Genomic DNA, 13,207 nt, shown 5'->3' on the forward strand with positions numbered 1-13,207 from the left:
ACCCACAAGTAGGCTTCCTCTGCTCCCTTTCGTACACACGTTCCTTTGTCACAATAATACACAGATTTTAAAAATACAATTTTAATTGCTGAATTCCATTTAATTTTTGCAATTTAAGCCTGTCTTCCTTGTGTGGGAAATTGATTTATTGATATGACTTGCAATGAATCTTTGTTTACAATGTTTACCTTTATAAAAGTTTTTAGGAGGATATTTCTTTCCCAAGTAAGCCTTAAAAAAGCCTCAACTGGTCACTGAAGAGCCACAGGTGGATCAAGAACAGTGGGTTGAATATCACTGCTTTATTCATTGAACAGAAAGTAACTTATTAGTGTGGCGCATTCCTTAATTAATTTCATCACTGTTACAGTTATCATTGTTGGGGGGGCTTAGGAACATTTAGGGTTGCTTCAACCACCCAAAAAGGGCCTGATGACTCCTGGGTGGCAGGGGAAAACAACATTTCAAAAGGCAGAAAACCTCAAAAAGAACCACACACATTTATGAACACCCATCTGCAACAGCTGGATTTTAAGTGAAATTTCATTTATGATTTTAAAGATAAAGTCAGTTGTTGAATAAGAGAATTCTAGCAAGAATTCCTTATGAGCTCTGCTTTTGGCTCTAATTAGGAATCTGAAGGTATCCTTGACACAAGCTGAAGCTTTTGCTCATTAAAATACTTGACATAATTAACCAGATTCCTCATGTGCCTCCTTGGTTTTATCCTTTTATTCTTTTTTTCTATTCTGTTAATTTATAGTCACTGCTAAGCTCTCAAATACACTGTCACTGATTGTATTTTGTTGTGATGTTTCTAAATTTCTCACCATGTACCCTCTTTTTTTCCCTTTCTTTACCCGACTCTCCTCCCTCTTCTTTCCTCATCAGTCTGTTCCCAGTATTCAAGGGGGGTCTTCGCCATCTTCGGCCTTTATGACAAACGCTCGGTGAACACGCTGACGTCGTTCTGTGGGGCCCTGCACATCAGCCTGGTGACACCCAGCTTCCCCACAGAAGGGGAGGGCCAGTTTACCCTGCAGCTGAGGCCGTCCATCAGAGGGGCTCTGCTGTCACTGCTGGACCACTACGACTGGAGCCGATTTGTCTTCCTCTACGACACGGACAGAGGTAATTACACTGTGACACATGTCAAAGAGGTAAATGAAGAGCCTATAGAAAGGCTGTACAGTTTGATTGTAAACGATGGTAGCTCTTAACAGACTTTAAAATGCTATGGCTTCCTTCAAAATCTTAAAATACACTTCACTCAACCCCGATGTAGTAGGTTTTCCAATAAAACCTTCCACAGGAGCTTATGGCTGACGCGTGTTTCCAAAAAAGTGTGTCCTCCACTAAAGTTCGTCTTCTCAACGTTTATTGAACAGAAAATATAAAAAATAGAAGACACGTTTTCCATCTAGACACAGCTTTAAATATGTACAAAAACCTAAACAGTCTGAACACGGCCAGAAAAACCATGAGCTCTTCTTGGCTCTTAGGCCGTCTGCCCACACAGTACCTAGCATCACAGAGATCACCACACTTTCTTAAAGCGACAGACTCCTATTTTTATCCTTAGCTCTTATGAGTACATTAACTTGAAATAACCAAATAATGTGGCCGTGTCAATTGAAATAATGCAAATGTTACTAAATTAAGCATGTAAAAACTTTTTAAATGCCATGAAATAAATAAATAATTATTAGCTGAACTGAAATTGTCATCAGTTAACACAAACCACGCATACCGCACCAATTTCCCAAAATCTCTTATTCTTTACTTGATTTTATTTTTGTGGCCATTTGTGCCTGTCAAAAGGCACGTTTTAAGTTGTCATGTCTCTACTCCGGTGATAGCCTGGGCCAGAGGTCTTGTGTTTTTGGGCTGTATGTCTCTTTGCCCATATAAACGGACATATTTACAGTACAGGCAATTCCTGTGAACCTGAAATTTCAAAAACACGCAGATTTTTTCCAAACTTTGCACAAAATGTTCACACTGACTCAAAGATGAGAAGAGCCACATTGTAGAAGCCTGTCTGTAAAACGAATGTTTTATTATTGGTTTTCTAGGCTTTGTATAAATGTCCACTATGATTTGAAAATAAACTTATTTGAATTTATAGGTCAGAGGTCAAGTCAAAGGGCCTTTGCCCATCCTTTTGTCTGGGAATGCTGTCTTTGATTTCTGTCAAACTTTGCACATGAACCATTATGCCTATAGGATGAATCTGTTAGATTTTGGAGGTTCAAAGCCGAGGTCATTGGGCTTCATGGACAGCCCTTGACCACAGCATTTCAACGAATCAAACTATCACAGAGAACACCTAAGCCTTTCTTCTTGGCACACAACTGTTCTTTTAGTGTCAAACAATAGGCTTTTTGCAGATGACATCATACAGCAACAGAGAATTCCCTCTAGGGGGCAGGAAGTTATTTTTAAATAGAGAAACATTGAGCATTATTTTTTAAGTTTAGAAATTTGCTGAGAAACAGCAGCAGACAGGAATTTAAAAACCTTGGTCTACAGCCTGGATGAGGGGCAGCGCTCAACACTTTTGTATGGTCTGTTTTCAAAAAGTGGACCAGTTTTGTTTAGCATTTTTTGTCAAAGTTTATCACGTTAAACTCTAATCTTACCTGAGTTTCCTCAGCTGAAGTTTGTCTCACCAACCTCCAGTCTTGCTCACTGAGAAAGGAAATCCATCTTTTTCTAGAGATCCAGATCATTTGGCTCAGTAGAGATGGTTGTTTGGCTCCCAAACAGTTATTCAGCTGATATAAGTTGGCTCTTTAAATGTGGATTAAATAACAGCGAAGGATGGAGAAAAGGAAAATGGCACTCAAACGGGAGTTAGCCACAATGGCTAACATAAAAGGGCTGTTTCATAGCCAGTCTTGGGAAAGTTACTGAAAAATAGTAACTAGTTACAGTTACGAGTTACCGTTAGCAAAAAGTAACCGAGTTACAGTTACTGTGTTGTAAAAGTAACTAGTTACTTTGAAAAGTAACTCAACGTTACCTTTTTTGCTTCAATCCTAATTATTGTACACATCACATTAATTTATGTTGTTGTGGCAATGGGAGATGAAATAACTAATTTTATAGAGCATTGTAGCCATTCTCATCATCATTATTGGAATGTGGTGAAACAACAGAACTTTTAGCAGTGTCAAAGCATTTGTACACTGATTTAAAATCCAGCCTTGGTTGGCTCCTTCCTGCTTGGTCTGCTGAGCTAATGTGAGCTTCACCTGGGTTAGCGGTGTTTGTAGCATCCAGCTCTCTGGAAACTAGTTTAGCTGAAACGTGTTGTTTAACTCAGTACTTCATGAGGTGAAAATAATTGTTCTTGGCAGTGGAAAACTTTCTTTTCCTGTTCTTTTTCATCATTTATCCCGAGGAGGGATAAGCAATGCTGGTATGCTAGACAGAAAGTTCATGCTCTAGAGCTCAGCCATGATGTGTGTGTGCGTTTCAGTGCCCTTGTTTGTTCATATGTCTTAGTATTCTTTCTCATAGGATGTTGCTTATGGTCCCGCCACGTTGTCCACCCAACCGGATGTTTACTGACCTTCATCATAGAGTTGTCGGCTGTGAAAGTAAAGAGTAACGAGTGATTTAAATTCTCAGTAATTGTAACAGCGTTAATGATTTTAAAAAGAAGCCCGCTACACCACTAGTTACCAGAAAAAGTGTCGGAGTTACTGTAACGCGTTACTTAGTAACACCTTACTCCTAACACTGTTCATAGCTCATTCATGGATGGTTCATCATCACTTCAGTTGCTCACCCGCTAAGAAAAATAGGGTTGATAGTAAATCACTGTTTCAACTAAAAGTATGTTTAGTTGAAGAAGAATTTTTTAATGTTTAAGTCCCTGTTAAGTGAAATTATTGAGCAGGACAATTACATGAGCCCATGATATCACCCCCCACCCCATCTCAGTACAATCTATTGTTAGTGACTGCCTTTAAATGCTGTGTTTTTGCTCATTTGAACAAATTTCCAAAATTTAATTTTAATTAAATTTCCAAAGTCTCTCAGAAATGGTACCTCGAGGTAATTAAAAGCATCATATCAGAGAGATTTGTGCCAGAAAACAGTCAATTTGCACCCCAGCTTCTCAGGCAGCTGAGCCCTGATTAGAAACATTTTTTAAAATAAGAGAGGATTGTATTTCTCGTGAGTGGGTGTGGCTTCAGCTCATTCAACCAGCACACCCACACCATCCTCTGATTTTTCTTTTTCATTTTACATGATTTTGAAGCTTAAGTTTATAAACTTAGAGATGTTTCTCATGGCCTGGTGGTTCATAACATGGTGGCCTGTCATACAGCAAGCCCTAAAGTATATATTTTTTTATTACTTTGCAGGGACTTTAAAGCAGTTAGCTAACAGTTGCAAGCATAACTGCCACCTAAATTGATGTAAAATACTTCATGTGTGATTGCCTTTTTTCTCCATTCACACCTTAGACTGTAGAAAGAATTCATTCAATATTGTTCATCGGACTTTGTGCACCGACTTGTGACCCCTTAACTGTGATGGCCTAGGACAAATACAAATACCATCACACCTCCATGTGTGACTGTAGGCTTTTAAGATTTTCAAGTGGGTGTTTGGGTGAAAAAAAATCTTCTGACTGATTTATTTTGAAACTTTGTTTGCTCAAGGCACAGCTAAAATCAAAATCTCAAAGCACATGATATTCATGGCTTCTTTGTGCTCCTTGTTACAGTATCTGTAGTTGTGCAGTATCAACATATGGTTGTTATACAAATTCCCACACTAGACTTGCTTCAGTGCGTACCCACTAGTGCACAGAAGCACACCATTTGGGAACCACTGCTCTCACATGCTCTACTTTTTTAAAACATTTCCTCTCCTTGTTGGTTTCTAAAGTAAAATGTTCTAAGTGGGGTTTTGGGAAAGCATGCAAAATGAACCATAACTTATTTTTGCGATACTGTAAGTTCAAAGTGTACCACTTCTGTCCAAAAAACTGTGCCTAGAGCTGAATTGTGTCCTTATGTAAGAGCAAAAGATTAACTAACTGTGATGATAGCAGCAGCTCTCTCTGTGTCATCTTATCAGCACTGAGATAAAAAACTCGCTTCTGGGTGATCAAAATAGACTGTAAAGTAGTCTGCTTCCAAATAATTTTTCCCTGAGAATTATCTCTTAATTTCAGTTTATACTGAAATGCCACACTGAGAACAATATTATTGTATCAGCGAGTCGTAATCATCTTTTTAAAAAGTCTCTTTGCCGCAGAATACCAGGCTTTAGTGTTACTCCCAAATGAACCTTGTTTTACTGAGGAAAAAGCAGAAAATCAGTGCTGCTGACTCTGTACTTTGCTGATAAAAGGATACAGCTGTAGAAACAAGAGGTGTAATTTGGTGCTTTTCAGCCTGGGTTTGGCATCAACTCAGGCAGCATTCACCTGCCTTTAATTGAACTGTCCCATCATGCAGTGCACGTAAGAAAGTAGAGCAGGCACAGCTGATGGCTCCAGCCTCCCTGACCACTGTCATGGGAATGCTCAGCACGTTATCTCTCTCCCTCTGTGTCTCACAAACACACACACACAAACACTAGTTCCCTGCCACAGGGAGTGAAACACAGGTCAAACCATAACGCAAAGTCCCCAGACAGTGGTACAGTAGCATGTTAGGGATGCACTGTTCGTGCGTGAGGGTTTTGGTGTGGGGCCTTTTCCAATAGCACCCTGCAGGTAGTCTGAGTGAGTACCCTGGGGTAGCAGAGAGTGAGAAAGAGGAGGGGAGAGGGGAGCTGGTGAAGAAATACAGGTGGGACAAAAAGGGAGAAGGACACACACAGGGAAAAGGCAGAAAATAGAGGTAGATGAGAGGCAGTGAAGGGAGGAAGAGGGGGGATTACAGAGAACAAGTACAGACAGGGAAAAGCCTCTGGGGATATACAGTAGCATATATAAGACAGAGGAGGAGGAGGTTAAAGGCATGAGGGAGAAGGAGTGAAAGGAGGGGGAAATGGAGCGGAGGATAGATGGGAGAGTTTGGGCTGTGTTCACCCTTGACTTGGCCGAGGCAGGGACCTTCATTATGAGCTCCCATCAGGCCCTGCTGCCGGTAATGTGCCGGAAAATGGGCAGTAACGCTGTGATCTGTTTTATGCTCTCTGCTCTGGTCGGCTACACAGACAGCCTGCTGACACACTAAGACACACACACCTACATCACACACCACACACATTCCAAGTGAGCTATGTCCGCAGAGAGAAATGCATACAAACACATACCAAGACGTGCATAAATTTACTTGTAGTATGTGCATGTGTGCATGCATCACATTAGTATGAGTCAGATGATACACATAAACACACACACATCTAAAGACTGAGCACATATGTTCTACACCAATTGTGAGGCTTTAAAGGTGAAAAACACACTTCTCTTTTTCTATAACATAAAATACAATGTAAACCATATTGATAAACACTAAAACATAAACACACATACTGTGATTACTGAGGGTTAAAAGCTTGCTTGGCTCCCTTTACATATGAATATACACTATATTGCCAAAAGTGTCCACTCACCCATCCAAATAATTGAAATCAGGTGTTCCAATCACTTTCATGGCCACAGGTGTATAAAATCAAGATCCTAGGCATGCAGACTGTTTCTACAAACATTTGTGAAAGAATGGGTCACTCTCAGGAGCTCAGTGAATTCCATCGTGGTACTGTGATAGGATGCCACCTGTGCAACATGTCCAGTCGACTGGCTCCTAAATATTCCACAGTCATTGTTTTCATATATGTTTTTTAATGTAAACATGTTTAATTCAGACATATACAATGTGTTTTTGCACTATTGCTGTTCATTTTCAAAGCATTTTTGGAGGTTTGATGGAGCTTGCAGTAAATTTTATGATAAACACTGGTAGGTTCTGCTAAACTAGGATCCCAAAAAGCAGAAGACTGACTCAATAGCAAAAGGTAAAAAGTTTATTCTCCTAGACACAACAAAAAAGCAGGCGGTGGAGACAGGGAGCGAGCTGACTTGTTAAAACTCAAAAACAAAAACGACTGAAAAACACTGGAAAGGCAGCAAGGCCCACAATGGCCTAAACGAAGAGAAACAGGGGTAAGAATCCAAAAAAGTTTCAAGAAGCAAAAACACAAGCAAGAAGTGTAAAGCTTTTTAATGCTGAGGGGATGAGCTGATTGAAGACAGGTGTGTCTCGTCTGCTGCAGACAAATTTGCAAAAAAAAAAGCAATTTCCTGTCCTTTTTTCCTTGGAGCCCCCCCTACTTGAATCTAAAAAAAAAGGGTCCCCACACCCCACACAAACTAAGACCCACACAAATAATTTGATACATTGCTGTCTAAAGTCAGCATCAGTTTTAATTGATACATTGATGAAACCTGTAGAAAGCAACCCAGGGGCATGGCCATTTGTGCCCAGAATAAGTATGTTTAGAATTGCAAAAAAAATTCTTATATCTCCATACATTTGGTTGTCTGTCTCTCTGACCTTCTGTCCACACATTTTCTTACCAGGAGACCTTGTAAAAACCTTTTTATGAGTGTTATCACTATCCTATTACAATTTTAGTTCATATGTGTGTGCCTTGTGTTCCCACTGAGATCTTTGGCACTACTTTTAGGCATCCTGGACCCTAGGTTGAGAGCCAGTGTTGTACACTAACAATGGCTCATTAATGATAGATAAGGTTGGCAATTTGACCTCTTCCACTGACAATCTTTATTTTCTAGAATCCAATTCTGCACTTTGTTGTGAGGATTCCTATTTTTTCTTAAGTGAGAACAAAATCTAAGAACACTTGAAAGCATTCATATAGATTGATAAAAAATTAATGTTTTATATACTTGTATGCCTATGGCTATAATACCTTTCACTGATCACAGTAACCAAATAATCAGTTACTCAAGTTGTCTATGATATGCAAGGTGGTGTAACACTGATAATAAAGTAACTCATGCTTCTCCTCTTCTCAGGCTGGGAAGTCCAGCACACAGCTATATAAAGACAGAATGAACGATGACATATGAGAATGACATGCAACATATAAGGCAATAGCTAGGATGCTCAAGTTTGTTTTTCAGAAACAATGAGTTTTTGGTAAGAATGGGCCATAAAATAATGCTGGCTCAAATGTACACACAGACAACAATGTTTGAGGCATTTTATTTTATACCCAGATAGCCTCTGTGTTTTTTCTCTATCTTGCTCTGCAAGATCATGTCTGGTAGCCAAAGCCGTCTGGGTAAAAAAAAAAAAAAGAAAAAGCTTCAAATGTTTTCAGTAGTGCATATGTTTGAGCCAACATTGTTTTGTGGTGCATTTTTACCTAAAACTCTCAATTCCAGGAAGAAACTGTCACCATCTGTAATGCTGTATAGCCTAGCTTCCTGACTAGTACAACCAGTGAGTCCTTCTTAAAGGAGCAACGCTCACTGAAATCACTGGAGGCAAATGTCACTACTACTGCTGACTACCTCATATGGCCCAACTTCAAAAATGCTGAAATATCCCCTTGAACTGTGAGTATAATCTAAACACTTACATTACATGTTAAAAAGGACACTGATTCATAACATTAGACAGCTTCCTTCACAAAGGGGACAAATTTGTCCCATTACATCATGCCATGGAATCATATAAATTCCGGATAAGTCTAGGAAATGATCAAAATCTCTTGCCTGTTTCCAAGTGTTTATGCCCCCTCAGATTTGCTTCATCTGGTGTGTATCCTCATCTGATGAGAGCGTGGTGTGCAACATTTCTGATCACACAGCTGTTAAACAAGTGATATCATCCAGTGCATCTGTTAGTGCTCTGTATTTTGTATCTCAGCATTACAACATAAAGTACAAATAAAATCCTGTTAAATTTCAAGCAGCACTACATCCCCTTCAGAACTACCTATTTCTTTTACCTAGCGTCCAATATGAATGGTTTTCAAATTGTAATTTGCTCATTCCTGACTTATCTTTACTTTGCTATTTACCTTTTGTGACTTCTGCAGTCTCATGCCCTTATATGGGCATCGAGTGGCTGTGTTTCTATGCTACTTAAGAAGAAAATAAAAGAAAACATGCAGGATGTCGGGAGGCCAATTGGTAATGTGTGTTTATTCGTATTGGTGATTGTCCTTGGTGCAGGAGGACCCTGTTCAGGCGTGCCTGTGGCTCTTCTCCAGTGTGTCATTCCCCACTCTTTCTTTTCTCACTTTCATACTCCAACCATCATATCCCATTAAAAGGCATAAAAGCCAAAAGATTGTCTTGAAGAAATGCAAGAGCTTCCATGGCATTAATCACTTTAAGAACATAGTAGGTGTAAAGAATTACACAATTTAAGAACAGCTTCATGACTTTCTAGAGACAAATCTTGGAAAGATATTTTTGAATGATGCCCATTATAATTGTTTTGTGATATCAGGTTTTCTCTCACAATCTTATGCTTTTTTCTACCCAGTTTAGTGTAACTCGTTACAATGTATAGTGCTCCGTAATTCATGTGCTCATGTCACCGCCTGCTGCTCACAGCATCATAATAAGTTTGAAACTCCTTTAATATCACGTCGAGAGGCACAATCGCCCAGTTCAAAGCTGTGCTCCATCATATTGTAGAAAAAGGACTGGTGTTTTGTTCCAGGCAATAAAAATGATAAGTGGCTCTGTGTTTCTCAGATGACTTACATTCGAATCAAAGTTCACAGCTGTACAAGGAGAAAAGACAAGTTTAATTTCAATAAAGTAACACTATCAACAGTTTTCCTCACAATGAAACTGACAGAATCTATTGTTGTGCCACACAAGTCTTTGCTCGGATAAGCTCTGTGGGTTTGTTTGATAAAGTGCGGTTCAAGACAAGACTTCCAGGGTGCCAGTGCTTTTACCTTTAAGTCATCAGTGTTGCTTTGTAAAGTGAGGTGGGCTGATGAATCCACTAAAATGTACACCCACAGTAGAAACACAATGCGGTAAACCTGTGTTACTTTTTTGTCTGCAAAAATCTGCAGACTATTATTTTCTGTGTCCAAAGCACAGCTTCTACCTTCAGCTGAATTAATTCCCTCTTTCTCTACCTTCCTTTACTCTCTGTTGTCTAGGTTATGCAATACTGCAGGCAATTATGGAGAGAGCGGGGCAGAACGGATGGCAGGTCAGATCACATACACACACACAAAATAAAACACGCACACACTCATGGAAACAGACCAAAAATGCACATACATAATTGCACTACTGTTTTCACACCTCTTATCCTGCTTGTGATTGTTCTTCATGACCTTATTGTTACTCACTCTTTGTATTTTTATTGTAAATACACATTTTCTGTTAAATACACATATGTATGTTAACACAGGTGAGCGCCATCTGTGTGGAGAGCTTTAATGAGGCTGCATATCGACGACTTTTAGAGGACCTGGACAGACGCCAGGAAAGGAAATATGTCATTGACCTGGAGCCAGAGAGACTACAGAGCATCCTAGAACAGGTAACGCTGGTTTAATGCTAGCGCTGCAGTACATAGAGTTACAACTGCAGCATTATAGTCAGCAGAGTAATCAGGCATGTAAAGCTGCAGTTTTACGCCTGAAGAGTAGCAAAGTTTAGCATTCAGTGTATTCAGCAACTTTTAGAGGGAGGGGTTGAAAAGAATGAATATTATAGACTAATTAGTGAGGCAATAATCAAACATTTGAGGCTTGTTTATGGGGTTTTTTGTGTCAAAAATTGTGAATTTCTTTACACTTTAGTCCCTTAGTGCAGGACAGTAAAAGATATATATGATATATACATGATGATATCTGATGTTAATGTTGAACCTGAAGGACACATTTTAACATTTTAGACCATAACATACTGTTTTAATGGAGGTAGCATGATAGTTTTATGGCAATCAATGAGATTGGCACATCCCTATTTATAATGAGGTGTAACAATCTTACAGTTACTGATATTATTACCACATTAAAAGTCAGTTAAAGCTCCTGCAGGGAGATTTTTTGGCTGGTTATGAAATAGACTGAAATGAATTTTAATACAACCTTCAAATCAGATGAGACAAGACAGACTATTTCAGTTTAGTTATTTTTTGATATGAGAAACATCTGTCACAGGGCAGGTGTTAGATATGAGGCAGTTCACTACATACATGATTGTATTTATATATGCAAGTTTAAATACTCTATTTTATTTTCTGGCATCCTGGCATTTGGGAAAGTATGGCTTATCTATGAACTCTGACATTAATTTCCAAATGGCTTAGTTCGATGTGCCCTTCCACATTCTAAAAAAAAAAAGTAATTCTGTTTTAAGAATAGAGTTTTAAAATTGAAAAAGGTTATACTATACTACAGCATGGTTAATACAAAATATGTTTGTTGCTTTGATAACAGTGGTTATTGTTAAGGTTAAAAATAAAATATGGATCATGATTTTGCTGACTTCCATGGGCCCCCCATTTGGCTGGGCCCTCCCTTCCTTTTGTGCAGTCTTGTAAAAAGTGAGCTATTTTTATTTTGTGTTGTCAAACCACAACCATAATTCAAAACAAAATATCAGATTATAATATTGCATTTTCTTTCTTTTATCATACCACAAGTGTCTGTCTGCCTGCGGTTTTGTTTCACTCAGCTTGTTGAAACATTTCCTCTTATCCTCTTTGACATCTGGAAAGTAAACAAGATTTGAGCTTTTCCCTGGAGTTCATACAGTGGAGTGAGAAATGTGACTTCCCCAACAGCTCCATCAGTGTAGGGCTTCAGGAAAGGAAGCACATCACACTGGACTTACACAGATTTTGAGCGCATCGACACAGACACTCAGAGACATATGATATATGAAGGCACACATTCTGACACCTTATGCTTGTCCAAGTTCATTAGATTATCTGTCTTGCCTCATGGTAGAGCTCTGACAGGTGGTGCAGATGTGTGTGTCAGTGCATAAGAGAGATGTGTGTGTGCCCTTTGACTTAGGTTTCAGTGTAACATCCCATTGCCTCCACCACCTGTCATCACATCTGATCATCTGTCTTCACATCTGACAAATTCGGTGACACAGCCAAACACACATGTACAAACCTGTAATGCACAACTAAAACACGCCTGCTGGCTTATCTGTATATATGAGTGTATAGGAAATAGAGGCATACGCCAGCATGTAAGATACATAACGATAAAGCTGCAAACACAGACACATTGACAATTTCTTAATTGGCTTCTTTGGTGAGCGAGTGGACACAAAAACTCTCTCTCTTGTCTGTACTGAGACTCTCATCACAGTGGGCTTTGCATTGCTGGCACTGGCTAACATCCCTGCTCTGAGACACAGACTGCTCTGTTTGTCTGCCCTTGCCAGCTGCGATCTGTGTGGGTGTGGGTGAGTGAGTGTGGGCATCTGTCTGTGTCGGTATCTGTTCAAATGGGAGGTTAAGAGAGATAGAGGAAAAGCGTAGAATTTATTAATAAGATTAATGCACCATTTCAACCTGAAAATTATCCTGTGTTGACATCACAACAGTGAGATCTGAGCTCGATTTTCTTTAATCCTTTGTACAAACTCAACCATGACACAAAAAAATTACATATTCCAGGAAAGATAACAGTATCGACTTTGTCAGCATGCATCAGCCATGTAATCTCACACAAACACAGCAGACAGATAATCAGTGATAAATTCTGCTCAGAGGTAATAGCTATTGACTGTGCATTAACTGGAAAAGAAAAGGTGTTGAGGTCACAGAAAAAAAGTCAACAACTATTGTTGGTTAAATAAACTGGTATTAAAGGTAAAGCTGAAAAATAGAAACCTATTTTTGAATATTTCACATGAGATAAATCAAGTGGAAGCTGATAGAAATGGATAGCAGGGGAAGAAAAGATTGACATTCTTATACAATTATTCTTCACATAACTCACAACAGATAGTTTACATGTTGATTGACCCTAAAGCTGCAACCAAACCCTACAGTTACAAGAAAGCATGTAACATCTCTAAATGTTTTTTTGACAGCCCAAGTACTGTAGCACCCTCATCTATTCATTCAAATGAGACACACATGCCATGTCAAGCCTCCCTCATTTGTTGATCATTGGGACTAAATCCTTTCAAACCATTGACCTTTCACCGATGACACAACTGTAGGACTATAAATGAAGGGATGCTAAAAATCAA

At 39.1% G+C, this 13,207-nt stretch overlaps 1 protein-coding gene across 3 annotated transcripts in view; it reads left to right on the plus strand.

The window, feature by feature from the left end:
* The window catches only part of gria4a (glutamate receptor, ionotropic, AMPA 4a), a 208,795-nt gene that overhangs the window by 93,010 nt on the left and 102,578 nt on the right, over positions 1 to 13,207 (plus strand). For all 3 annotated transcript variants that reach the window (XR_005993051.1, XM_041808361.1, XM_041808368.1), the window contains exons 3-5: positions 892 to 1,131; positions 10,135 to 10,187; positions 10,392 to 10,523. Coding sequence is in view for 2 of the 3 variants with exons in the window: in XM_041808361.1 (XP_041664295.1) it covers positions 892 to 1,131; positions 10,135 to 10,187; positions 10,392 to 10,523 (425 nt within the window). In the remaining variant the exon portion in view is untranslated. The remainder of the gene's footprint in view (positions 1 to 891; positions 1,132 to 10,134; positions 10,188 to 10,391; positions 10,524 to 13,207) is intronic.

Source organism: Cheilinus undulatus, linkage group 2 (genome assembly GCF_018320785.1).
Source record: "Cheilinus undulatus linkage group 2, ASM1832078v1, whole genome shotgun sequence".
Classification (NCBI taxonomy): Eukaryota; Metazoa; Chordata; class Actinopteri; order Labriformes; family Labridae; genus Cheilinus; species Cheilinus undulatus.